We start from the raw sequence: 24,752 nt of genomic DNA on the forward strand, positions 1-24,752 counted from the left end.
GTAAGTGATGCCAATAAAGGTTTGATGAAGATGATGAATACTAGTTTCTGCAGGCCGTCCTTTGCCAACCTGGTGCCCACCGGATGTTTGGGACTACAACTCCCATCAGCCCCAACCAGTCCCCAGATGTTGTTGGACTACAATTCCCATCATCTCTGAGCACTGGTCCTACTCAGTGGCGTAGCGTGGGTTGTCAGCACCCGGGGCAAGGCAAGTAATTTGCGCCCCCTAACCCGTGGATTTGCGCCCCCTAACCCATGGATTTGCCCTAACCCCAGATGTTGTGCCCGGTGCGGCCGGCCCCCCCTGCACCCCCCACGCTACGCCACTGGTCCTACCAGACAGGAACAATGGGAGCTGGAATCCAACAACATCTGAGGACCCAAGGTTGAAAATGTCTGCTCTAGACTGTGAACTTGTCATCTAGAGAGCATGCAAAACAGGTCACACACTCTTTCCCATCCATATTTCCCACCACTTACCAACAACTGTCTTTATCAGGCTCTATTGGCCCTTGTCCAGCCCGTTACCAACCCCAGTTCCCAAAATCATGCCATTAGGCCACACTTCAGGACATTGTGTATTCTTACAGAGCTTTAAAAATCAATAAATGATCGCAATGAGCCAATTAAGGGCCAACTAAGCCATGTTAAGTGGTCGTGAAAAAATTATGATTGGTTTGCAGGATTAGTCATTCCAAAGCAATCTCTTAATTTGCTCCAGCCTGGGGTTTCTGTATCTTCACAAATAAACCCTTTTCACCCAGCACTGAGATGGAGGGACCATTCTAATTTATGAGCTTTCCCCAGCTGAAAGAATGTTTGTGAATTTTTCTCTGCAACCACAAGGACTAGAAACTTGAGACGAACAACAGCTTGAAAATAGGACTGCGAGGTATCTGGTTTCCAACACGGCGATATACCACCAGCTAAACTGAAATAAGGATGGAGCGATGTACAGGCAATGGCTGGCTTCTTGGTTCTCGCCGCATCGTGATTTTTGCCGGCGCCTGCTCTTGGGATTCAGTGCCCACTGCATGAGCTTGTTTTGCCTCTCTGTTTTATGCTGGAATTTGTTTACTTATCACTCTGTTGTTGTTGTTGTTGTTGTTAAATTTACATACCGCCCTATACCCGGAGGCCTCAGGGCAGTTCACGGAATAAAATCAAAACACAAAGCCACAAAATACACAATCAAAATAAAAACAACACCCCAATAACCAACACACACACCCCAAAAACCCCCACATTTTGAATTGATCCTTGCTGTCCAGCTCTATCTGGTTGCCATTAATTTGATTCTGAATTGATTTTAGAATGTATTTCAATTAATTGACTGGGATTTTATGTAAACTATGCTATTTTTACTGTTGTTAGACGCTCTGAGCCCGGCTTTGGCTGGGGAGGGTGGGATATAAATAACAAATTATTATTATTATTATTATTATTATTATTATTATTATTATTATCTTCTCTATCAGTTTGGCGGTTTCCTCCTCCTCAAAGCTCATGTTACTGCGTTTCATGTGTTATTCTTTGTAAGCAATCCAGAGAAGGCTGCCATTGGGTGGCACATTGATGCACTTGATAAAGGAATTAAGCGCTGCCCTGGCACTGCACATCTCAACATCGCCAATTTCCCCAGCCTGACGCATCTTACTTACCGTGAGGTTGGGTGAGATGGTCGTGGGCTGCCCCCCCTTTTCATAATGGGTCTCCGTATAATCTGGTGACAGCAGCCTGCTGGGAAAGAAAGGGAGAGTGAGTTCTCGGATGAAATATGTGCATGATGTTCCTATCCATAACCTTTTATTATTACTCATGTTTCAGATTTGTAGAGTTGGGAACCCAAGAGACATCTAGCCCAACCCTGTGCCCCCGCAGGAATAAGGAAGCTTCTAAAAGCATTTTCAACAGAAGGCAACAGAAACCGTGTACAAAATATAAAAAGAAATATAAAATATAAAAAGAAAACCGTGGCAAATGCAAAAACAATGGCACATTGCTATGTACTGAGTTGAATAGGATCCAGAATGCAGCAGTCTGATTGGCCCTAGAACAATAGGATCCAGAATGCAGCAGTCTGATTGGCCCTAGAACAATAGGATTCAGAATGCAGCAGTCTGATTGGTCCACCGGAGCCACCCAATCCAGCTCCAGGTGGAAGTGAATCCGCAACCTGATTGGCCTACAGGAGAATCCCGGAATTAGCCAATCACCTGGGGCCCATTGTGTAAATAATGTATATAAAGCAGACATTCTGGGGGAACGTCCATTCCTCCTCACCACTATGAGCTGAATAAAGAGCATGAAATCCGCTCTCGACTCCGAGTATATTTCACACGTATAAAACAAATTCAGGTGCCGCTCAACAAATAGGCTGTCCACACAGGAACACTTGGTTGCACTGGAACGCCATTTATTCCCCCCCAAAATCCCACTTGGCTCTGCCTTAAGTAAAGGATTTTTGCATGTTTCTGAACCGAGGCCGCCACTAACAGAGAAGGCGCTCCATTTTCCTTGGATTCGAGAGACCAGGAATTCTTCCCACCACCCCCCAAAACTCAGAACACAAAACACAGCCAAAGGGGTCAGTTGAAGAACTGCCTTAAATGGAGCGATGTGGCAGTTTTTTCGCTAAGCCAGGCACCCGGGGAGTCCGGGAGAGGATCTCTCTCTGATGAATCACAATTCCCCCCCACCCAAAAAAATACCACTGAGATTAACTCCTCGTGCCCTTCCCCCTGGGTTCCTGACTCAGGGCCATCCATCTGGAGGCACAAGAATGGAGAGGGAGGATGATTTCATGAAGCAAAACCTTCCCATCCAGTCCCTGATGTAGATCCTGGGTACTAATTTTGTTTCAAATAACTAAGGCATGATTCCTTTACCCAGGAAAGCTGACTTAAGTGGTTTTCATAGATTAAGGAGAGGTGAGTAACGTCGGCTGATGTGGCGCAATTCCAGACATCACAGCCCTAGAAAGAGAGTTGCTCAGAGTGAGCAGGATGGGACCATTTGTCTGATTCACTGTGAGAGTCCGTCTGCAGCAGATCGGGTGCAGGAAGTGGGGTTTAGTGGTTAGAGCGTCAGACTACTCTGCGAATCACCCTGAGATCTAAACAGTGGGTTACAAATGTAATCAATAAATAGGTTTAGAAAACTTATTGATTAGAATATTTGTGTGAGATTGTATAGGGAAGAACACGGAATAACAGATACAATCTTGCTTAAAATGTATATAGGAAGTGCAGTGTAAGCGATGGAAGTCAATCAATGAAATTTTATTATTGAGATATTTCTAGAATAAACTTGGGAGAAATTCTTCCAACTTTTCTTTTTCTCTTTTTCTCTTTGTTTTTCTTCCTCTTTTGTTCCTTTTCTTAGGTATATGTGCTTATTTGAAATATATATGTATGTATTTGCAATATTTTGCAACAATTAACAATAAACAATAAAAATGTAATAAATAAATAGAAAAGAAAAAAATAAACAGGACCTGGGAGAGACCAGGGTTCGAATTGCCGTGAAGCTCGCTGGGTGAACTTGGGGGTTCCTCCCTGACTCTTGGCCTGTGGCAGGGAGTTCCACAGGTTAATTACATGCTGCGTGAAGGACTTCCTTTACTCTGTCCTCAATCTCTCAACATTCACTGAATGTCCATGAGTTCTAATGATGAGAGAGGGATAAAAAAACCTTTCTCCAGCCACTTTGACAATTCACAGCGGCTCGGCGCCTCCCTTTATCAGATCAAGTAGCAAAGTTGATCCCACGAGCGCCTCTCCAAAGGGCCTGTTTTCTCCCACCATTGATGATCTGAAGGGAAAGTGGGGAGCCAGGCAAGGGAGGGAGAGACTCAGAATTCATGCCGGCCTCTGCTTTTGATTAATGCTCTTGTCTCCATTCCTGGCTTTTTATCATCCTCTCCAACATCGGGAAGTGATTTGTCAGAGGCAAAGCTGAGCTGGATGTCATTCCCTGAGCCTCCCAGCACGGCTGTTGAGAGACAGCGGACAGCTGTGGGAAAAAGGCAGCGATGGGATTCACTACAAGCTTTTTTCTTTGGGGTGGGGGGCTGCCATGGGGCGGGCGGTGGGTGGGGGAGACCCAGCAGATAACAGCAAGGCCTGCTCTTTTTTCCCAGGCTCTTTCGAGACGCAAAAGTCAAGATGGCTTTGCTCTCCGACGAGGGCTCCCTAGACAACCGGGGTGGGATAGACGCTGCCTTTTCCGCAAGGAAAGGGTAAAGCGTTCGGGGGCTTTTCAGCTTAGCCGGAGGAAAGACTTTCAAGGGAAAAGACATGAAGGAACCTTACAAATCTGAGCAGAGAAAATTTACTTTTCTTCCTCTTCTCCAGGGCCGATAACGGCAGGGCAAACCAAACGAAGTCTTTCTTCATACAGTACCTTATAGGGCTGCCAAATTTCAAGAAGTAAAAAAACCAGGACACTCCAAAAGCTGCTGAGCTCTTTTTTAGGAAGACCCCCCAAAAGACGCCAAAAAAAGTGATTTTTCAATTGACTTCCCTAAGGTCAAATACAAAGTGCCTGGATTCCCCCAGACACCTATTATTATTACAGTCATACCTTTAGGTTGCATTTATTCGGGTTACAGACACGCCGAAACCCGGAAGTACCAGAACGGGTTACTTCCGGGTTTCAGCAGTTGAGCATGCGCAGAAGTGCTAAATTGCACTTTGCTCATGCGCAGAAGTGCAGAATCGCAACCTGAGCATGCACAGATGTGCCACTGTGGGTTGCGGACGCTGCGGGTTGCGAACGTGCATCCTGCACAGATCACGTTCGCAAACCGAGCGTCCACTGTATTATTATTATTCATTCAACTTATTTTGTTGTTTAGTCATTTAGTCGTGCCCGACTCTTCGTGACCCCATGGACCAGAGCACACCAGGCACCCCTGTCTTCCACCGCCTCCCGCAGTTTGGTCAAACTCATGCTGGTAGCTTCGAGAACACTGTCCCACCATCTCGTCCTCTGTCGTCCCCTTCTCCTTGTGCCCTCCATCTTTCCCAACATCAGGGTCTTTTCCAGGGAGTCTTCTCTTCTCATGAGGGGGCCAAAGTCTTGGAACCTCAGCTTCACGATCTGTCCTTCCAGTGAGCACTCAGGGCTGATTTCCTTCAGAATGGAGAGGTTTGATCTTCTTGCAGTCCATGGGACTCTCAAGAGTCTCCTCCAGCACCATAATTGAAAAGCATCAATTCTTCAGCGATCAGCCTTCTTTATGGTCCAGGTCTCACTTCCATACATCACTACTGGGAAAACCATAGCTTTAACTATACAAACCTTTCAACTTATACATCGCCCTATACCCGGAGGTCTCAGGGCAGTTCACAAGAAGACCACAACATACAAAATCAAACCAAAAGCAATAACCCCCACACCCAGAAAGCCACATTCTAAAAGAGCGTTGGGTGTCAATAAGATCAACCAAAGGCGTGGTTGAAAAGGAACGTGTTTGCCGGGCGCCTAGAGGTCTATAATGAAAGCACCAGGCGAACTTCCCTAGGGAGAGCATTCCACAGATGGGGAGCCACTGCAGAGCAGGCCCTGTTCTCGTGTTGCCACCCTCCAGATCTCTCGAGGAGGAGGCACACGAAGGAGGGCCTCAGAAGACGGTCTCAGGGTCCGGGTAGGTTCATATGGAGAGAGGCGATCCTTGAGGTACTGCAGACCTGAGGCCCTATAGGTCAAAACCAGCACTTTGAATTGGGCCCAGAAATTCATTGGTAGCCAGTGCAGTCGGACCATGATCGGTGTCATATGCTCAAACTATCTTGCTCTGGTGAGCAACCTGGCTGCTGAATTCTGCACTAGCTGAAGTTTCGGAACCGTCTTCAGAGGCAGTCCTACGTATAACGCATTGCAGTAATCTAACCTTGAGGTTACTTGAGCACAGACAACAGTAGTTAGGCTATCCCTGTCCAGATGGGGGCATAGCTGGGCCACCAGCCAAAGCTGATCAGTTCTGCCTTTGAAATCCTGGTAATGTAGGAAGCTGCCTTTCCCTGGGGGTTTCAGGTACGGGTCATTCTTGGTCCTATGTGGAGATACTGGGCATCAAATGAAAGCCCTGTTGGATGAGGCCAAAGGTCCAATGGAGCCCAGCATCTTGCTCTCCCAGTGCACAACCAGTTGCCACAAGGGGAAGTCTGCAAGCAGGATTTGAGCATTCTCTTCACCTGTGGTTTCTAGCAAGTGGTGATTACTATCTCCAGCCTTGAAAGAAGAGTGCCTAAGTGTCACAGCTAGCAGCCAGCGATAGCTTTGTCCTCATGAAATTGCCTAATCCCCCTTTAAATCCGTCCACGTTGGCGACCATTGGGCACCATCTTGTGGCAGTGAGTTCCAGAGTTTACATCACGTGCCTGTGTGCAGAGGGACTGCCTTTTGTCTGTCCCAAATCTCCCAACCTTATTATCATCGTTATTTTTTAAATTGGTACGCCACTCTTCATCCGCACATCTCAGGGCGGTTCACGACGTAAAACACATCAGAAAAACACAAGACCCAGGATAAAAACTGGAAGAGAAAAACACAAACCAATAAACCTCCCTCCTCAGCTTCACGGCATGTCCTGTGATGTCCTAGTGTTGTGAGAGATAAGGAGAAATGCTTTTCTCTGTCTGCTTTCTCTCGGTTAGGTGTAGTAAAAATTCCCAGCACCTGAAGGTTCATAAAGGTTCATGAATGTTCCAGAACAGGAATAGCATCTCATCTGAATCCATAGTTTCTGGGCTGTTTTGATTTGAGCCAGGGGGAGAGAATGAGTGAGAAACTGTGGGTGGGTGAATTGCAAAAGGAAGCCACACACTTCACAGCCAGTGAACAATATTATTTTTTTTTCAATTTTCAATAACATGTTTCTTTGACTTCCTCATACCTCCCCTTCTTGTTTTCTAGTTCAAATTGTTTATCCAGCAAATCCTAATCTCTTAACATTCCTTTTAACTAACACCTTATTTTCCAATCAACTTTTTAAATTTTATAACTTAAACAATATTTATCCCAGTTCTTTTTATCATAACAGCTAGAGACCACATAAATTCAATCCAGCATCTTTCAAAGTTCATTAATTTTGCAATATTTCTGTAAATAGTCCTTAAATTTCTTCCAATCTTCTTCTGCCGACTCTTCTCCCTGGTCGCGGATTCTGCCGGTCATTTCTGCCAGTCCCATACAGTCAATCAACTTCATCTGCCATTCTTCCAGAGTGGGTAGATCTTGCGTCTTCCAGTGCTTTGCTATAAGTATTCTTGCTGCTGTTGTAGCATACATAAAAAAAGTTCTGTCCTTCTTTGGCACCAAATGGCCGACTATGCCCAAGAGAAAAGCCTCTGGTTTCTTCAAGAAGGTATACTTAAATACCTTTTTCATTTCATTATAAATCATTTCCCAGAAAGCCTTAATCTTTGGGCACGTCCACCAAAGGTGAAAGAATGTACCTTCAAGACAGCCAGTGAACAATAGGGGCAGGAAACTTCCCGCGCCCAATGCCTTTTATTTCGTTTTAAAGCCATCCCAAACGCATTGTGCACTTGTGACTTTTTCCCCTGAGGAGCGAGCCAGTCTCCTCGCTGAGCTGGCAACATCATCACCGTCATTTTATGTGTATGCCACCTTTCCACAGTTAAAACAATGCTCAAGGAAGCTTAAAATACGACAAGATATACATAATCGCAAATATAGCAAAGCTGTCATAAAAACAAATAAAACACATGAAAAACTGCATAACCCAACTGAACAATTTCCACATAAAAATAAAGACAGAAAAAGTTAATATCAGTAATATCAGTTAATATCAGTAACAACAGCAAAAACTCCTAACCAAACTTCCCCCAAAATACCCCAGTCTCCTCATCTACACCTCAACAGCCACAGACTTCTCAGAAAGTAGCTAGCAATAAATTTATTTATTTATTCATACATACATACATACATACATACATATCCCACCCATCTGGCTGGGTTTCCCCAGCCACTCTGGGCGGCTCCCAACAGAATATTAAAAATAAAATCAAACATTAAAAACTTCCCTAAACAGGGCTGCCTTCAGATGTCTTCTAAATGTCAGATAGCTGTTTATTTCCTTGACACCTGATGGGAGGGCGTTCCACAGGGCGGGTACCACCACTGAGAAGGCCCTCTGCCTGGTTCCCTGTAACCTCACGTCTCACAGCAAGGGAACCTCGGCGCTGGACCTCAGTGTCCAGGCTGAACAATGGGGGTGGAGATGCTCCTTCAGGTCTACTGGGCCGAGGCCGTTTAGGGCTTTCAAGGTCAGCACCAACACTTTGAATTGCACTCGGAAACGTACTGGGAGCCAGTGTAGGGCTTTCAGGACCGGTGTTATATGGTCTCGGCAGCCGCTCCCAGCCTGCCTGTGACCTCACTAGTCATGTTCAGGGAGAAAGAGAGAACAATGCAGATCTCCGTTTTTTAAATTAGGCAAAGAGTTTACCATAAGAAGGTGAGAAGATTCTGCTGGATCAAGCACATCTCATCCAGCATCATGTTCTCATCATAATCATAATCATAATCACATTATTATTATTATTATTATTATTATTATTATTATTATTATTATTATTTACTTGTACTCCACCCATCTGACTGGGTTGCCCAGCCAACATACATAAAAGATAACAAAACATTAGACATTAAAAAACCAAAAACTTCCCCATACAAGGCTGCCATCAGATGTCTTCTAAAGGTTGTATAATTACTTATCTCCTTGGCTCGGGGGTCACAAAACTCTGTACCCTCCAACATTTATCCAGGGAAAATAGGGACATCCTAAGGAACATTTCGGGCTCAGATTAGAAACTAGGAGGGCTTCTGTAAATCCAGGGTTGTCCCTGGAAAATAGGGACACTTGGAGGGTCTGTAATAGACGAATGAAGGATAAGGGAAAGAGATCAAAAACAGGTAACCCCAGCCATCACCATGCCAACCCAGAACATCAGAAAGACTAGGCGTAAGGAAGAACTTTCTGGCGTTGAGAAGTATGTGACAGTGGAACAGACTCCCTCGAAAGGTTAGCTGCACAAAATCATAGAATTGTAGACCTGGAAAGGGATCCTGAGATTCAACTAGTCCCACCCCCTGCAGGAATATTCCGCTGTCCCATTCCGGGATGAAACCTGCAGCCAGCTCCCGTGCTGCTTCTCTCTAGCTGCATTGCAAATCGTTGCAAAGCTCCCTGATTTCCCCAAGCCCCTTCTTGTTTCTAAATGTTTAGAAAACGCCTGAGGTTCTTTAGATCAGTCTTGGCCAAACTTGGCCCTCCAGCTGTTTTGGGACTACAGCTCCCATCGTCCCTAGCTAACAGGACCCAGTGGTCAGGGATGATGGGAATTGTAGTCCCAAAACAGCAGGAGACCCAAGTTTGGCCAACACTGCTTTAGATTTATCTCCTAGCAAAAACACAAGCTGGGTTATTTTTGTCTGTTTCCCCACCCCAACGGGGGTCTGTCTGTCTGTCTGTCTGTCTGTCTGTCTGTCTATCTATCTATCTATCTATCTACAGTGTTGTAGGATTGGGGTTTCCAAAGGGTGCCTGGTCTCAGTTTGCAGGCATCAGATGTGCCGTGTTGGTGGGAGGAGAGCTTCGGGTGCACTGATCCCAATCCTATTTTTCTTTCTCAAAAACCAGAGGGGTCTTTGTGGCAATTTAGATCGGGTCTGTGGGATGGAAGGGAGAGAGTTAGCTTGTTGCCTCTGTGACACTGCTTGACTGCAGAACGGACAACCTCACAGGGTTGTGGGCTCTCAAAGCCCACCTTCCCAGCAGCTTAAACATCGCCATTTAGAGTTGAACTGGGGCAATGCGATCCTGGCGCATAGGCGGGGCCTGGGGCTCATTGAGACCGGTTGGACAAAAGGCGTGGAGACCAGCAGTAGGGGGCGCCAGAGCCAACAACAGGTAGAGCCACCCACTGAGAGGTTTAAGTCAAGGTCGATGCGGCACTGCCCTCATGGACCAGCCTCCTATTCTGGGCAGTTTGCATGGGAAGAGGGAGCTCTGGGAGGACCAAATCTCTGAGGCATCTTCGGCAAGCTTGCACCCCACACCCGTCCCCGTCCGGCTTACAGAGTGGTAAGCTCAGAAACAGAGGTCATCTAGGGGTCCTGCGATTCTATGGTTCTGTGATCTCCTTCCTCTCTCGTCTTCTCCTGACTACTTCGGAGAGAGCAAGCTAGAGCCGCAACAAACTCTCCAACCTTGGCAGGGCTTTCCAAACTCAAGTCTATCTCCCAAACACTTCCTGCCTCGGCTGCTCTCCAAGCTAAGCGAGGTTTTTCGGCAGGGGTGCTGGCAGCCGCCGTGAGCATTAGCAGAGTCTCGACTCTGTTTGTTTTTCTCTGCTTTCCTCCTCGCCTCTCCCTCCGTGACAAACCGCCCCCCCAGCCCCTCGACAAATCCATTTATGTATAAAAGAAATGAAATAACATTCCAGAATGTGCAGCGAGTGGAGGTTGTCGGGAACCAAAAGACACTGCGGTCCAGGAGAGAGCAGCGTTCTTGGCTGCAGGGCAAGACCCAAAACACCTCCAGAAATTGTTTCAGAGGGACAGAAGTGATCACAAACGTGAAGACTGCGCGAAGACCTCACCCGGATCAGAAGGTGCTAGGTTTGGAAACAGAAGTTTCGGTTTAGAATTTTGCTGCTATTAATTTCACCTCCCTGGTAATGTTTTTCCTAAACATTCTTATCGATGGTTACCGGAAACTGGCCTAGAAAGCTCAGCTAGAAATTATGATGATTATTAGTCCTCTCAAAAAGCAATCAAAAACACACACCACTGAAACACCACAAGCAACTGCAACAAACTCATCCAATAAAAACCGCTGGAGAAAAACCCCACACCCGTACAAGCAAAAGACAGATCTCTAAAAGAGGCCACAAATACCTGAAACCCTTCAAGTGAAAAGCCAAAATCCTGTGTAAAAAGGAGAGCTTTTCCCTTGCACCAAAAAGAGAGAGAAAGATATCCTCCATGGGGAATGCATTCCATAAGCAGGGAGCTACCACTGAAAAGGCCCTTTTCTCGTGTTGCCAGCCTCTGGGCACAAAGAGAAGGGCTTTGGGGGACAAGTGCAGGGTCCGGGTCAATTCCTGGGGGGAAAGGCAGTCCTTGAGATATTGGGGGCCTGGTCTGCCAAAGGCTTCAGAGGTCAAAGCCAGGACTTTGAATGGAGCCCAGAAACCAAGGGTTTCATCCACATTCCTGCTTGCCCTGTGCCTAGAAAAGCATGGGGTCAAAGCGGTTTCGCCTTTGCTCTGCCGCTTTCGCCTAGAAAACCTGCTCTTTAGCACTAAATCGGAACAGCAATCCAAGGAAAACCCCTGCCATTTGTTCTGATTCAGCACTCCACCGCGGGTTCCCCCAAGGGAAAGCGGCAGGACAAACATCAGTGTCGATGAGCCCTAAAACTAAAACACAGTGAGATGAACCACTCTGTGAGTTTGGCAGCTCCTTCTCAGATAGCTGGGAGCTAAGGTCTTGCAAAGGGCAGCGAGCAGGGCAGAGTCATCCAACAGGGAGAAAGGAAAGGAAGGAGATGTGCAATTGTTCTATTGGGAAGCTGAACAGTATTCCTGGGCTGTTAGCACTTTGCACAAGATAGATCGAAGCTATGCATAATAGCCCAGTATACCTGAAGGAGCATCTCCACCCCCATTGTTCAGCCCGGACACTGAGGTCCAGCTCCGAGGGCCTTCTGGTGGTTCCCTCACTGCGAGAAGTGAGGTTACAGGGAACCAGGCAGAGGGCCTTCTTGGTAGTGGCACCCGCTCTGTGGAATGCCGCCCTGTGGAATGCCAAGGAAATAAACAGTGGTACCTCGGGTTACATACGCTTCAGGTTACATACGCTTCAGGTTACAGACTCTGCTAACCCAGAAATAGTGCTTCAGGTTAAGAACTTTGCTTCAGGATGAGAACAGAAATCGTGCTCCGGCGGCGCGGCAGCAGCAGGAGGCCCCATTAGCTAAAGTGGTGCTTCAGTTAAGAACAGTTTCAGGTTAAGTACGGACCTCTGGAATGAATTAAGTACTTAACCCGAGGTACCACTGTAACAAACTTTTAGAAGATAACTGAAGGCAGCCCTGTTTAGGGAAGTTTTTAATGTTTGTTGTTTTGTTGTATTTTTAATCTTTTGTTGGAAGCTGCCTAGAGTGGCTGGGTCAACCCAGCCAGGTGGGCAGGATATTAATAATAATAATAATAATAATAATAATAATAATAATAATAATAATAATGCAGAAGGATGACAAATCTGTTCTTGCTCATCTGGTCTGTGTTGCAATGGTGCTGTGATTACAGGGCTGTGCCGTTCGAGCTGCAGATTTTAAGACCTGCCATTTGCTGTGTCGCTAAAGCTGTTTGCTGTGGTTGTCCTGTTTGCAAAGAAAACCTCGGACAGGCTGACCACAATGTTTGCAAAGCGAGAACTGCATTGCTGGTGTTTCCAGCTCAACTGCTGGTGTTTAGTCTGATTATGACTCCAGCTCAAGAAAATATGTTTACTTTAACTCTTGGCACGTTTCGTCCCATCTAAGCCCCGTAGGACCCAAACAGCAGAGGTTGCACAAGCCGCCCTTAGATTTGAGAAAAGAATTCCCGCCAGCCCCTCTGTAATGGAAGCAGGAACCCAAATGCTCGGGTGCACGGAGGGAAGCCATTTGAGGGAACACCAGGAGCGAACTGGCGCCCACGGTCAGCAGCAGCCATTTTGAAAAAAGTTCTCATAAGAGACGCCCCATGCCAAGTGTAATAAACAAAAATCTGCCCTTATTCCCTTATGGGGGATACAAGAGCCCTTATAGAGTCCTTTGAAGGTTCTCCATCGGTCAGAGAAAATAACAGAGGCCAACCAGAGAATATTGAGAAGCAAAGCAGATCGTAAGCCTGATCTTTATTGAACTGTTGAAACAGGGTGCTCCCCTCACACGCAGGAAAGGAGGAGGACCCCGAACCAAGGTGTGCCTGCCCTTATATAGACATTTTTAATTGCCCCCAGACACATCATACATACAACAGAGAAAGGGAGGTCTACAACAGAAATCTGAGTGCGTTGTTTACCTCCTGTCTGGCAGGTGACCTGTTAATGCTGACTTGATTGGATACCCTGGGGAGCCTGGCCAGTCTTTTGTAATGATAAATACTTAGTTCCTGAGCCAAGTCACAGGCTCACCCTATTCATACACAGACATGCCCTTAAGACAGGATTTGTGAAGGAAAAGACAATGGGGAGGCTTTTCCATTTTCCTTCAACCTTGCAGAGAAAACATTTGGTCAGTTTGGGAGTCAAAATGGTTCCAGGGCGGTCGTCCTGTGCTGCTCCAGACATGTGGTCCACACATCTATGTATGCACTTCGTTGGTACATTTATAAACATTTATTTTTTATATATATATATATATATATATATATATATATATATATATATATATATATAAATTTTTATTTTAAAAGCAAAGTTTGGACACCTTTAAAAGAGGACGGGACAAATTCATGCAAGGGAATCAAATTCATTGATTGCTAGTAGCCAGGATAACTGTGCTCTGCTTCCACGGAGGCGTAAGAAGAAACTTCAGATCAGGCCCATGGCCCATCTGGTCCAAGATCCTGTTCTTGTAGTGGCCAATCGGATGCCCCAATGAGAAGCCCGCAAGCAGGATTTGAACACAAGACCCCTCCTGTGGTTTCCAGAAACTGCTCTTCAGAAGCATCACTGCCCCTGACTTTTGGAGGCACAACATAGCTGCTGGAAACCACAAGAGGGGGGAGAGGGCTCTTGTATTCGAATCCTGCTTGCTGGTTTCCCATTGAAGCATCCGATTGGCCCTCGTGAGAACCGGATCCTGGACTACATTGGCCGTTGGCTTGATCCAGCAAGGCTTTTCTTTGGTTCCTCGTTTCATTCCACCCATCAAGTCTCCTGGGTTTTCATTTATGCAGCAACAGTTATATTGCAGTTCTTGGAAGACAAAAGCCATTTTATGGTGCATTTCAAAGCCAAAAAACTGATCATGTAGTCAGAGAAGCCATGCATTTAATGGGGGGTTGGGAGAGTCAGGCTGGGACATCAGCAACAGATTTGGGCTGAAATCCTAGACACATCTGGAGCTGGGAGTAGGTCCATTGAACTCAGTAATTCTTACTTCCTAGAAGACTGCTGTTGTTTTCTGAATAGAAGGGAGGGGTATTTTTGGGGGGGGAAGACCTAGATCTTACGATTTTATCGTTTTTACAACCTTGTCAGATGACCCCTTTTGTGAGTTTGCATTTCTGTTTCGTTAAAAGTCTTCTGCTTGATTTTATTTGTTACACTGTTTTTGGTTTTAATCAGGATTCCGTACACCGTACAGATATATATTTGAGTTTGCAGCATAGAAATTAATCAATACCAATAGGAATAGCTACGATGGCAGCTACATAGGGCTGGCCCAAGCCAAACAGCTGGATTTGGATTTGGGGATGGGTGTAATTTCATCCCTGGAGGCAGAAAAGTCTGGGGAGGGCCAAGGAATGGAAAAAAAACCTCATTGTAATGTAATTAGTCACTTCTCTCTGGCTCTCTATGCTTAAAAAAAAAACTCTTTTATAACTTGGTTCCTCCCTTTCCATCTATTTAACTCTTGTCACCCAGAGCCCTGTGTCTTAATTATCCCTATTTCATAGAAGGGCTACTCCATGGGTAGGCGAAGTAAGGCCTGGGGGCCGGATCCGGCCCAATCACCTTCTAAATCAGGCCCGTGGACGGTCCGGGAATCAGTGTGTTTTTACATGAGTAGAATGTGTCCTTTTATTTAAAATGCATCTCTGGGTTATTTGTGGGGCACAGGAATTCGTTCATTCCCCCCCCCCCAAAAAAAATATTGTCTGGCCCCCCACAAGGTCTGAGGAACAGTGAACCGGCCCCCTGCTGAAAAGGTTTGCTGACCTCTGGCTACTCAAACAGACTCGGAAGATGACTTGCTATCACCTGTGAAGATCAATTATGCACATTTCCGAAGACTGCTGATGTTTGCATATCTTAAAATCATAGATTTGTGGGGTTGGAAGGAACCCTAAGGATCATCTAGTCCAACCCTCCGCAATGCAGGAAAATGCAGCTGTTGCCTATGAGCAGGGCCAGATTTAGGTTTGACGAGGCCCTCAGCTCCTGAAGGTAATGGGGCCCTTTTTATGTCCAGCTGTCCTTTGTCAACAACAAATTGTCGCTGTTTTCTGTGTTGAATATATGCTATATGGTAATTTATGGACCTAAGAGGTATCTAAAGCAAGTTGCACACGTTGCGATGCAACCAGTCCATGTAGAATATAGGCACCCTATATATAGAAATGAGCAAACCAGTGATATTTTAGGGAGCAGGTGAGGCCCATGACTAACATCATAGGAGCCTACACAATACAAAACACTGTTGCTGTATGTAGGTTTTGTTTGTTTTTTATCTTATATTTTGGAAATGTACATCCAGGCTTTTTCCTTTTAATTTTTTGGGGGCCCCCAAGAGAGTGGAGCCCTAAGCTATAGCTTGTTTAAAAAGGTAAAGGCACCCCTGACCATGAGGTCCAGTTGTGGCCGACTCTGGGGTTGGGGCGCTCATCTCGCTTTATTGGCTGAGGGAGCCGGCATACAGCTTCCGGGTCATGTTGAGGCATCTGATCAAGACTTGTATTTTAAAATGAGCTATATATATATATATATATATTTGCAGATGCTTGTGTGTTTTTAATGCCAGGCAGAAGACCAGCTGTCTAAAAGACTTTTGGCAGATGTTTATCCTCCTGGACAAGGGCCCCCTGATTTATAGCAGGAGCCAAAATTCTCAAAGTTGTAAAAAGGGAATTACAGGCTGAGAGCAAAGGTTACTAGGTTACTGACCCTACAGAATACAATCAAGCTGCAAAAGCACTAATTAAGAGTTGGTAAATAGTAGGATTCATTGTTTAACAAAATATAATACCATGTGTCTCCCATTAGAGACTTGAGCCACAGGTTAAAGGGCAAGAGCTAATGGGAAAACCAACTGGCCAGGAAAGGGGGTTGTAAACTGAAGAAGTTTTTACTTAGAAAAGGCCTTTGCTTCTAAAAATCTATATATGTTATGTATGAAATATATTGGCTTAAATGTAATTATGCAAAGGATTTAGAAAGTAAGAAATGTTAGATTCTTATGTTAGATTCTTATTTCATAGAATCATAGAATCATGGAGTTGGAAGAGACCACAAGGGCCATCGAGTCCAACCCCCTGCCAAGCAGGAAACACCATCAGAGCACTCCTGACATATGGTTGTCAAGCCTCTGCTTAAAGACCTCCAGAGAAGGAGATCTTTCATTGATGGTGTGTGAGAATGTGAACCCAAGATCTCTGACCTCTGTTTAAGATAAAAATTTAAAACCATTAGCCATCTGTTTTGGAGGGCAAAAGGGCAAGAAGGGCAAGAGGTGATCTGATAATTAAGGTGCCTTGTTGAGGCAAATGTAAGATATATGGCTACTTGTTTGCCATTTATAAATAGAAGGAAATATAGCTCTTTGTCTCCCATAAAAGGTAATAGGAAATGGGTGTATCTTTTATGATTGGTTCTAGCAAACAGCCAATAGGAATTTCAGCCAGGCTGATTGGACAGAGGCAGCCAAAGGAGGAGCAAGGGGGCTGGGCTGAGGAAATATAAGTGCTGACCATCAGGGCTGGAGTGGGCAGAGCTTTGGTAACCATATACCACTGTGTCTCTCATTTATTTGTCTGACAAATAAATTATTATTTTAATTTCTCTATTGCTGCATTGAATATTTCATTCCAGCTAAGCGTTAACCACAAGCAGGGTGCTACAATGTGGCCAGCATGACTAAGCCGCTTCTGGCGAACCAGAGCAGTGCATAGAAACGCCGTTTACCTTCCCACTGGAGCGGTACCTATTTCTCTACTTGCACTTTGACGTACTTTCGAACTGCTAGGTTGGCAGGAGCAGGGACCGAGCAACGGGAGCTCACCCCGTCGTGGGGATTCGAACTGCCGACCTTCTGATTGGCAAGCCCTAGGCTCTGTGGTTTAACCCACAGCGCCACCCGTGTCCCTTGTTTAGCTTATACCTAAATCCGGCACTGCCTACAGGGTTCGAACCTGCAACCTTGGCATTATCACCCTCATGCTTGAACCGAAGGATCTATCCAACTGAGCTTGATCACGCAGTGGTTACGATTTCCATAGCAAGCCCCACCGTTCTTCATCTTAGAAGCCGGCATCCGAAAATGTGTTGAAAGGGAGCATTCTTAAAAAAACCTCTAGCCCTAACCTGGGGGTCCCCTTGATTTGCAATACAGCTCCTGTCAGCTCCCGCTAGCATGGATATCGTCGAAGCACAGATGCAGACTGACCACAGAAAAGCAACAAGTTGATTCATTGCTGCTTCCTTTCCTCAGAAGAGAAAACCACATTCTTTTCCAATGGCACATACTGCCACTTCTTCAAGTTCCACCTGGTCCTGGTTGTCTCCCTCCCATCCAAGAAAACCCCCTTTTCCCCAGCTGCAAATTCCCCCCAGTTTGCAGGACTTGGCTGTGCCCCGACGGCAGAAACTCAAGCGAGCCTGTCAAACTCTCTCTCTCCTTGTGAGCTCAACTTCCCCCCAAATCAAAACCAGCTCCGTTCTTGTATGTTTTCACAACCGTGCATTTCGACGGGGCTGCAGTTGGCGGCCAAAAGAGAAGGTGATCCGGGTGGCAAGGAGGGTTCCGGGCAGATTCCAGTTCAGACGGTTAATCTTGCAAATCAAGGCTTTGCCAACCCGGCGCCCTCCAGCTCTGCAGGGCAGCAGGTTGGGGGAGGCCAGTGTAATGTCTCTCTTCATTTCACACCCTAGTGATTAATCTGTTGTGTCTTTTGGGTGCCGAGCGATGCTCTGATGTCCTTGGCAAGACACTCCTGAGAGTTATAAGAGGAGGACTTTTTCTTTTTGAAAACACCAATATGCATCAGGACCAAATGGCCCATCTAGTCCAGGGTTTTGCTCTGCGGCCAACCAGATGCCCACTAAAGGAAACCAGCAAGCAGGATGCACGCACAAAAGCAACTCTCTGCTCCTGCGGTTTCCAGCAGGTAAGGTAAACGGTCAAGGACCCCTGGACGGTTAAGTCCAGTCAAAGGCAACTATGGGGTGCGGCACTCATCTCATTTTTCAGGCCGAGGGATCTGGTGTTTGTCCACAGACAGCTTTCTGGGTCAGGTGGCCAGCATGGCAAAACCACTTCTGGCGCAAAGGGACACCATGACGGAAACCAGAGCACACGGAAACGCCGTCCACCTTCCCGCCGCAGTGGTGCCTATTTATCTACTTGCACTGACATGCCTTCGAACTGCTAGGTTTGATTTGATTTAAGTTTCTACTGAAATGAGGCTGTATTTTAATGCTGTATTTTAATATTGTTTTTTAAGTTGTATTTCAATCAATTGTTTTTATACCTGGTGTTAGCCACCCTGAGCCCAGTCTTGGCTGGGAAGGGTGAGGTATAAATAAATTTTATTATTATTATTTATTATTAGGTTGGCAGGAGCTAGGACAGAGCAGCAGGAGCTCACCCCGTCGCAGGGATTCGAACCGCCAACCTTCTGATCGGCAAGCCCAAGAAGCTCAGTGGTTTAGACCACAGCGCCATCTGTATGTCTCAGCATTGCTGCTTCTGACCATGGAGGCAGAGCTTCAAGGACAGTAGTCTTTTAGGTGCTGAGCGATGCTCTGGTGTCCTTGGCAAGACAAGTTATAAGAGGAGGACATTTTCTTTTTGAAAACACTGATAGGGATCAGGCCCAAATGGACCATCTAGTCCAGGGTCCTGTTCTCACTGTGGCCAATCAGATGCCCATTATGGGAAAGCAGCAAGCATGGTCCAAGCCCAAAGCAACTCTCCGCTCCTGTGATTTCCAGTCCCTGGCATTCGGAAGCATTCCTGCCTCAGATTGTGGAGGCAGAGTTGAGCCACAATGGCTTGTAGCCGCCGAGAGACTCATCCTCCATGAATTTGTTTGATCTTCTAAAGCCATCCAACCTCTGCTTCCTTTGAGAGGAGATCCCGCAGTTTAACGCTGCATTATGGGAAGACAATAATGCCCACTTACACCACAAAGAACTCATAACCCACCTACCGTATTTTTTGCTCTATAGGACGCACCAGACCATAGGAGGCGGAGAACAGGAAAAAAAAATTATCCCCCTCTCTGCTCAGTGCCCCTTCAGCGAAGCGGCAGGAGAAACGGAGCCCCTTCCATTTCTTCCCCCCCCCCTTCGCTGAAGGGGTGCTGTGCAGAGAGGGAAAACTGTGCAGCACCTCTCCAGCGAAGAGAAGCCTGGAGAGCAAGAGGGATCGGTGTGCACTGACCCCTCTCACTCTCCAGGCTTCAGACGGCTATCCGCAAGCCTTCAGAGCGCAGCGGGAACTCCTGCTGCGCTCTGAAGGCTTGTGGATAGCTGTCTGAAGCCCCCGGAGCACAGCGGGAGTTCCGGCTGCGCTCCGGGGGCTTCAGGCGGCTTCAGCAAAAGCAACGTGAAGCCTCCGGAGTGCAGGGGGAGCTCTCCCTCTGCACTTCGGAGGCTTTGCGTTGCTATCGCTGAAGCCAAAGAGCCTGCATTCGCTCCATAGGACGCACACACATTTCCCCTTAATTTTTGGAGGGGGAAAGTGCGTCCTATAGAGCGAAAAATATGGTACTTTCCACAGCCAGAATCATCATAGCCAGACACTGGAGAGACCTGTCAGGAGGAAGCATGGACCAATGGTACCAAATAGTACAAGAAACAGCCCTACTAGAAAAATTAACCAATAAACCAAAACTGACACGGGGACAAACACAAGAAGACGCCTTCACCCCGGTATGGCTCCCCTTTATCACATACACAGCCCAACAAGACAACGACAAAAATCCACCAACAGCGTACAAATCAATATGGCTAACCTGATCCAAAACACGCACCCACCCCACTCACACATGAAAACAAAAACTACCACAGCCAACCACAAATGAACAACCACACCTGAGGCCAACCCCAACCTCTCTCACCACCAAAGGAACACAAATGAACAGCAGAGAACCTGCACAAGCAACACTGACACAAAACCCCACATATATTAAGTAAAATAGAAACATCGCCACCCAACCCCATCCCCACCCATCTTTCCTCCCCCCTTCACCTCTTTCCCCCTTTTCTTCCTAATGTCTCAACAAATGAAACTGATTTGTAAAAATGTTACATGGGGGGGGGGGGGGGATTGGAGAGAGAGACATTGCAAACACATCCATAATTTTGCAAGCTTCTATCACGCTTTAGTTGAAATCACCCTCAGGGTCTCTTCCACCACGATGATTCTAGGATTCTCCTCTTAACTTGCCGTTTCTCTCAGCCAGGGGTCGGCAAAGTTTTTGTGGCTTGGGCCGGTTCACGGTCCCGCTGGCAAACGCTATTTCCGGCACGGAGGAGGCGTGCGCAACTTCCCGTTGGCTGCAGGAGTTTCCTGCAGCCAATGGGAAGCCGGCCAGCGTCCCGGAAGGCAGTGCACGGGAGCCGACCGAGCAGGTGGAGGGGGTCCGTGGGCCGGTTAAACGACCCCCATGGGCCGCTTGTGGCCCACGGGCCTTAGGTTGCCAGCGCCTGCTCTAAACTTAAAAGGGCCCCAACGCGTCAGTGTTTTCCTCAAAGGGGATTCACTCCAACCGCTGCAGCAACGCAACCCGTGGCTCCGCCCTCGTTTCCCTCTAGCCCCGCCCAAAACCAACATGGCGGAGCAAAGGACAATATGGCAATATGAGTGGACTCTCTGTGCCCTTATCAAAGCAAAAAGACTGATACTGATGAACTGGAAAAATAAAAATGCAGCTCCCTTCTGCAGACTTGCCATGGACAAATTCAATGATATGTGGAATCCATTCTTACAAATACTGTAATGGGTTAAGATCTGGTGAAGTACAATAACAATCTTGTAAAATATACAGTTTTGGGGGGTTTTCCCCCTTTATTTTCCCTTCTACACTGGTTCTGTTTCTCCTATTTCTTTTTCTCTCTTTTTGTTTACGTCGCAAAATGTTTAGTGCACATATAGCTATATACTTTTTGAACTTTCAATAAAGATGTTTTTTAAAAATTTAAAAACCATGGCGGAAGCCCCTGAGAAGTTAGTCCATGAGGAATTGGATCCGTTGGGGTGAAAAGGACTCCCAACCTCAGTTTGGAAAATGGGCATTGACTACATTATTACATGAACACTGTTCCACAGCATTTGATATTTTCATTTACATAGATTCATTCGAAATAAGATAGGCTTATGAAGCAATTCCATATCCTCCCACCACGCTGACGAAGAATTCTATGAAACAGTAGTCAATATCCGGAATCACCGTTCAGTGTTGGACGTCATATTTGCTGAATACACAAAGCTTCACAGCTTGTCTTTCATCGTACAAAGTCTGGTGCCTCGCTTCATTTAAAGATTTTCAGAGACTTTGAGACTAAAGATTTCATTTTGGACTTGTTGGGGTCTGAAGGAATTCTATAAAAGATTGTTTATTGCGTATGTACATGGCCATCATGTTGCCTAGACATTGCTGATGGAAAATGGGCATGTCTACTGCCTGTTAGGGGACGCGGGTGGTGCTGTGGGTTAAACCACAGAGCCTAGGGCTTGCCGATCAGAAGGTTGGTGGTTCGAATCCCCGTGATGGGGTGAGCTCCCGTTGCTCGGTCCCTGCTCCTGCCAACCTAGCAGTTCGAAAGCACAAAGTGCAAGTAGATAAATAGGTACCGCTCTGGCGGGAAGGTAAACAGCGTTTCCGTGCGCTGCTCTGGTTCGCCAGAAGCGGCTTAGTCATGCTGGCCACATGACCCGGAAACTGTACGCCGGCTCCCTCGGCCCATAAAGCGAGATGAGCGCCGCAACCCCAGAGTCGGTCACGACTGGACCTAATGGTCAGGGGTACCTTTACCTTTACCGCCTGTGAATTTGTCAGGGGTTAAACTGTGGAACTGCCTGCCTCAGGATGCAGTGATGGGCACCAGGCTGGAGGGCTGGAAAAAGCATTTGACAGATTCATGGAAGAGAGGAGGCAGCAATGCTTCAGAATAACAGCTGCTGGAAGCCACGGGAGGAGAAAGGGGTCTTGTGCTTGAATCCTGATTGTTGGTTTCCCTTTGGCCACTGCGAGAACAGGATTCGGGACCAGGTGGGCCCTTGGTCTGATCTTATCCTTTCAGGAAGCCAGAATAACTCGCCTGGCAAAGCCCACCAACGTCCCAGCCCAGACTCAGCAGGAATTCATCTCTGCTCCAGCTGAGGGCTCAACTTTCTGCAAGGAACATGCGCGCTCCTGCTGAGAGCTCTGAGCCGTGGCTCAAATCAAAAGGAGCTGGTGTTTTTGCAACAGGGTGTTACAGCAAGGTATGTCGGGCGAGCCGGCCATTTCTGGAAGCTCTGGTGTCACGTCCTGGGCCGGAACTCTTTAAAAAAAAATTACCAACTTTTAAGGAATATTTGCATTCCCCGAAACACACCCTCGACAGCACATTTTTAAGACTGTAAGAAGGGCCTTTGCTGGATCAGGCCAAGGGCCCACCTAGTCCAGCATCCTGTTCTCACAGTGGCCACCCTGATGTCTGCAAGCAGGATTCGAACACAGGAGCAGTCTGCCCTTCGCCCCTTTCATCCCCGGCAAGGAGCAGAACAAACTCCTCAAGATACACAACTCCTCTCCCGTTGGCACAATGTAATCAGAACTCTGGCATTTTTGGGTGCAGGATCTTGACCCTCTGGGAATTCATAGTAAGTGGGCTCTTCGACAGGCACGTAATACTTACTGGTTTCTTTCCAGCACCAAAAGGAGATCTTTGCCTTCCACTGTCACCGCTACCTCTCCATGGGCAGGAAATGGAGTCTGCAGAAGAGAGAGAGGAGGAGAGATATCAGCTCACACTGGACACCTTTTCTGATGCCAGATTCCAGCAAGTTCCCAAATTCTGGGCAAAGGATGGGAAACCTCTGCCAGCTAGGTAGCCCCCTGGTGCCAGCACACCTGACACAGTGAGAAAGGAGGAAGAGATTTGGGTGTCAGCTGCCCAGCACAGAGAGCGCACCCCAAATCTCTAGATGACCTCCCCTAGCAATGACACAAGAGGGAAAATGTTACAGGAGGTAAGGCAGAATCTCATTGTACCCAAAGGGACAATTCTGCAGCAAAAAAAAATCAGTCCTCTAGCACCCAGGTGCAATGAATCAAAGAACTGTAGAGTTGGGAGGGACCCCCAGAGTTATCTAGTCAAACCTTCTGCAATGAAGGAATCTCAGTATAATAAATGCAGACAACTGCTGGAAATGTGGAAGTAAAAATGCAAACTTAGTACATATGATGATTAACTGCCCGGTGATAAGGTCATTTTGGTGCGAGGTAAGGATATATATATATGGGATGCAGGTGGTGCTGTGAGTTAAACCACAGAGCCTAGGACTTGCCGATCAGAAGGTTGGCAGTTCGAATCCCCGCGACGGGGTGAGCTCCCGTTGCTCAGTCCCTGCTCCTGCCAATCTAGCAATTTGAAAGCACGTCAAAGTGCAAGTAGATAAATAGGAACCACTCCGGCGGGAAGGTAAAAGGCGTTTCCGTGCGCTGCTCTGGTTCGCCGGAAGCAGCTTAGTCATGCTGGCCACATGACCCAGAAGCTGTCTGTGGACAAACGCCGGCTCCCTCGGCCTATAGAGCGACATGAGCGCGCAACCCCGAGTCGGTCACGACTGGACCTAATGGTCAGGGGTCCCTTTACCTTTACCTTTTAAGGATATATATAGCAAGAGTAATAAAAAGAAACTGTTATTTAGGGGATTTGAATCTAATTCTAAATTATATACCAGAAACATGGGAGATTACAAGGAGTCCAAAAAAATGGATGTACCGTGCCATATTAGAAGCAAAAAAACCTTGTTTTGATGAATTGGAAGAGCTGCAAAAAGATCCCATTGAGCACATGGATTGACAATATGGACAGACTAGTTACATACGAACGAATTGCATATCGACGCAAAATAAGAATGGATAAATATGAAGAAATCTGGAAGGAATACTTAAGCGATAAGATGGAAAGTGGTGGGAAGTGGGGGAGGAGAGGTGGGGAAATATTGTTAAAAGGGTGTCGTTATAGGTATATCAGTACTCTGAATCTGAATTGTTAAATTGTATTATTAGTGTTATTGAGGTTTTTGTTGTATGTGTTTTTTGTGGTTGATGTCTGTATTGAAAAAACGATTAAATAAATTAAAACAAATAAATGAAGGAATCTCAGCTAAAGCATCCATGCAGGGCTGTCTTAAGCATATGTGGTGCCAGGGTGCAAAGATCGCCCAGTACACACACACCCAGGTTGCCCAGTCCCAGGCGTGCAGGAGGGTGGAGCCGGCCGGCCACCTCAGCATCTCGCTGGATCGGTTGCCCCCGAACTCGTGGCGCAGGGCCCGCTGCAGAAGAGGCTGCTGTGGTGCTCCGACCGATGGGTGGGCTCTTCCCTGGTCTCAACTCTCAGGCCCCAGACTCTCAGCCTGGCGTCCCTGAGAGCCTGGCGACCGGGTGCCCCACACCGCTAGCGCGGGAGACCGTTCCACAGTTGAACAGTTCTTAATGTCAGAAAACTACTCTATTCCGAACTTAAAAATGGAAAGTGTAATGCTGGTGGTCAACAAAAGAG

General features: G+C 46.8%; 1 protein-coding gene across 3 annotated transcripts in view; it reads right to left on the bottom strand.

The window, feature by feature from the left end:
* The window catches only part of ADAM33 (ADAM metallopeptidase domain 33), a 94,369-nt gene that overhangs the window by 46,906 nt on the left and 22,711 nt on the right, over positions 1-24,752 (bottom strand). For 2 of the 3 annotated variants that reach the window (XR_014538424.1, XM_083571122.1), the window contains exons 3-4: positions 22,878-22,954; positions 1,664-1,742 (exon numbers count right to left, since the gene is read on the bottom strand). Coding sequence is in view for 2 of the 3 variants with exons in the window: in XM_083571122.1 (XP_083427248.1) it covers positions 1,664-1,742; positions 22,878-22,954 (156 nt within the window). In the remaining variant the exon portion in view is untranslated. The remainder of the gene's footprint in view (positions 1-1,663; positions 1,743-22,877; positions 22,955-24,752) is intronic. The other variant, XM_083571123.1, reaches the window with a different exon arrangement.

This window comes from Podarcis filfolensis (genome assembly GCF_964270895.1).
Source record: "Podarcis filfolensis genome assembly, chromosome: 9".
NCBI classification, from domain to species: domain Eukaryota; kingdom Metazoa; phylum Chordata; class Lepidosauria; order Squamata; family Lacertidae; genus Podarcis; species Podarcis filfolensis.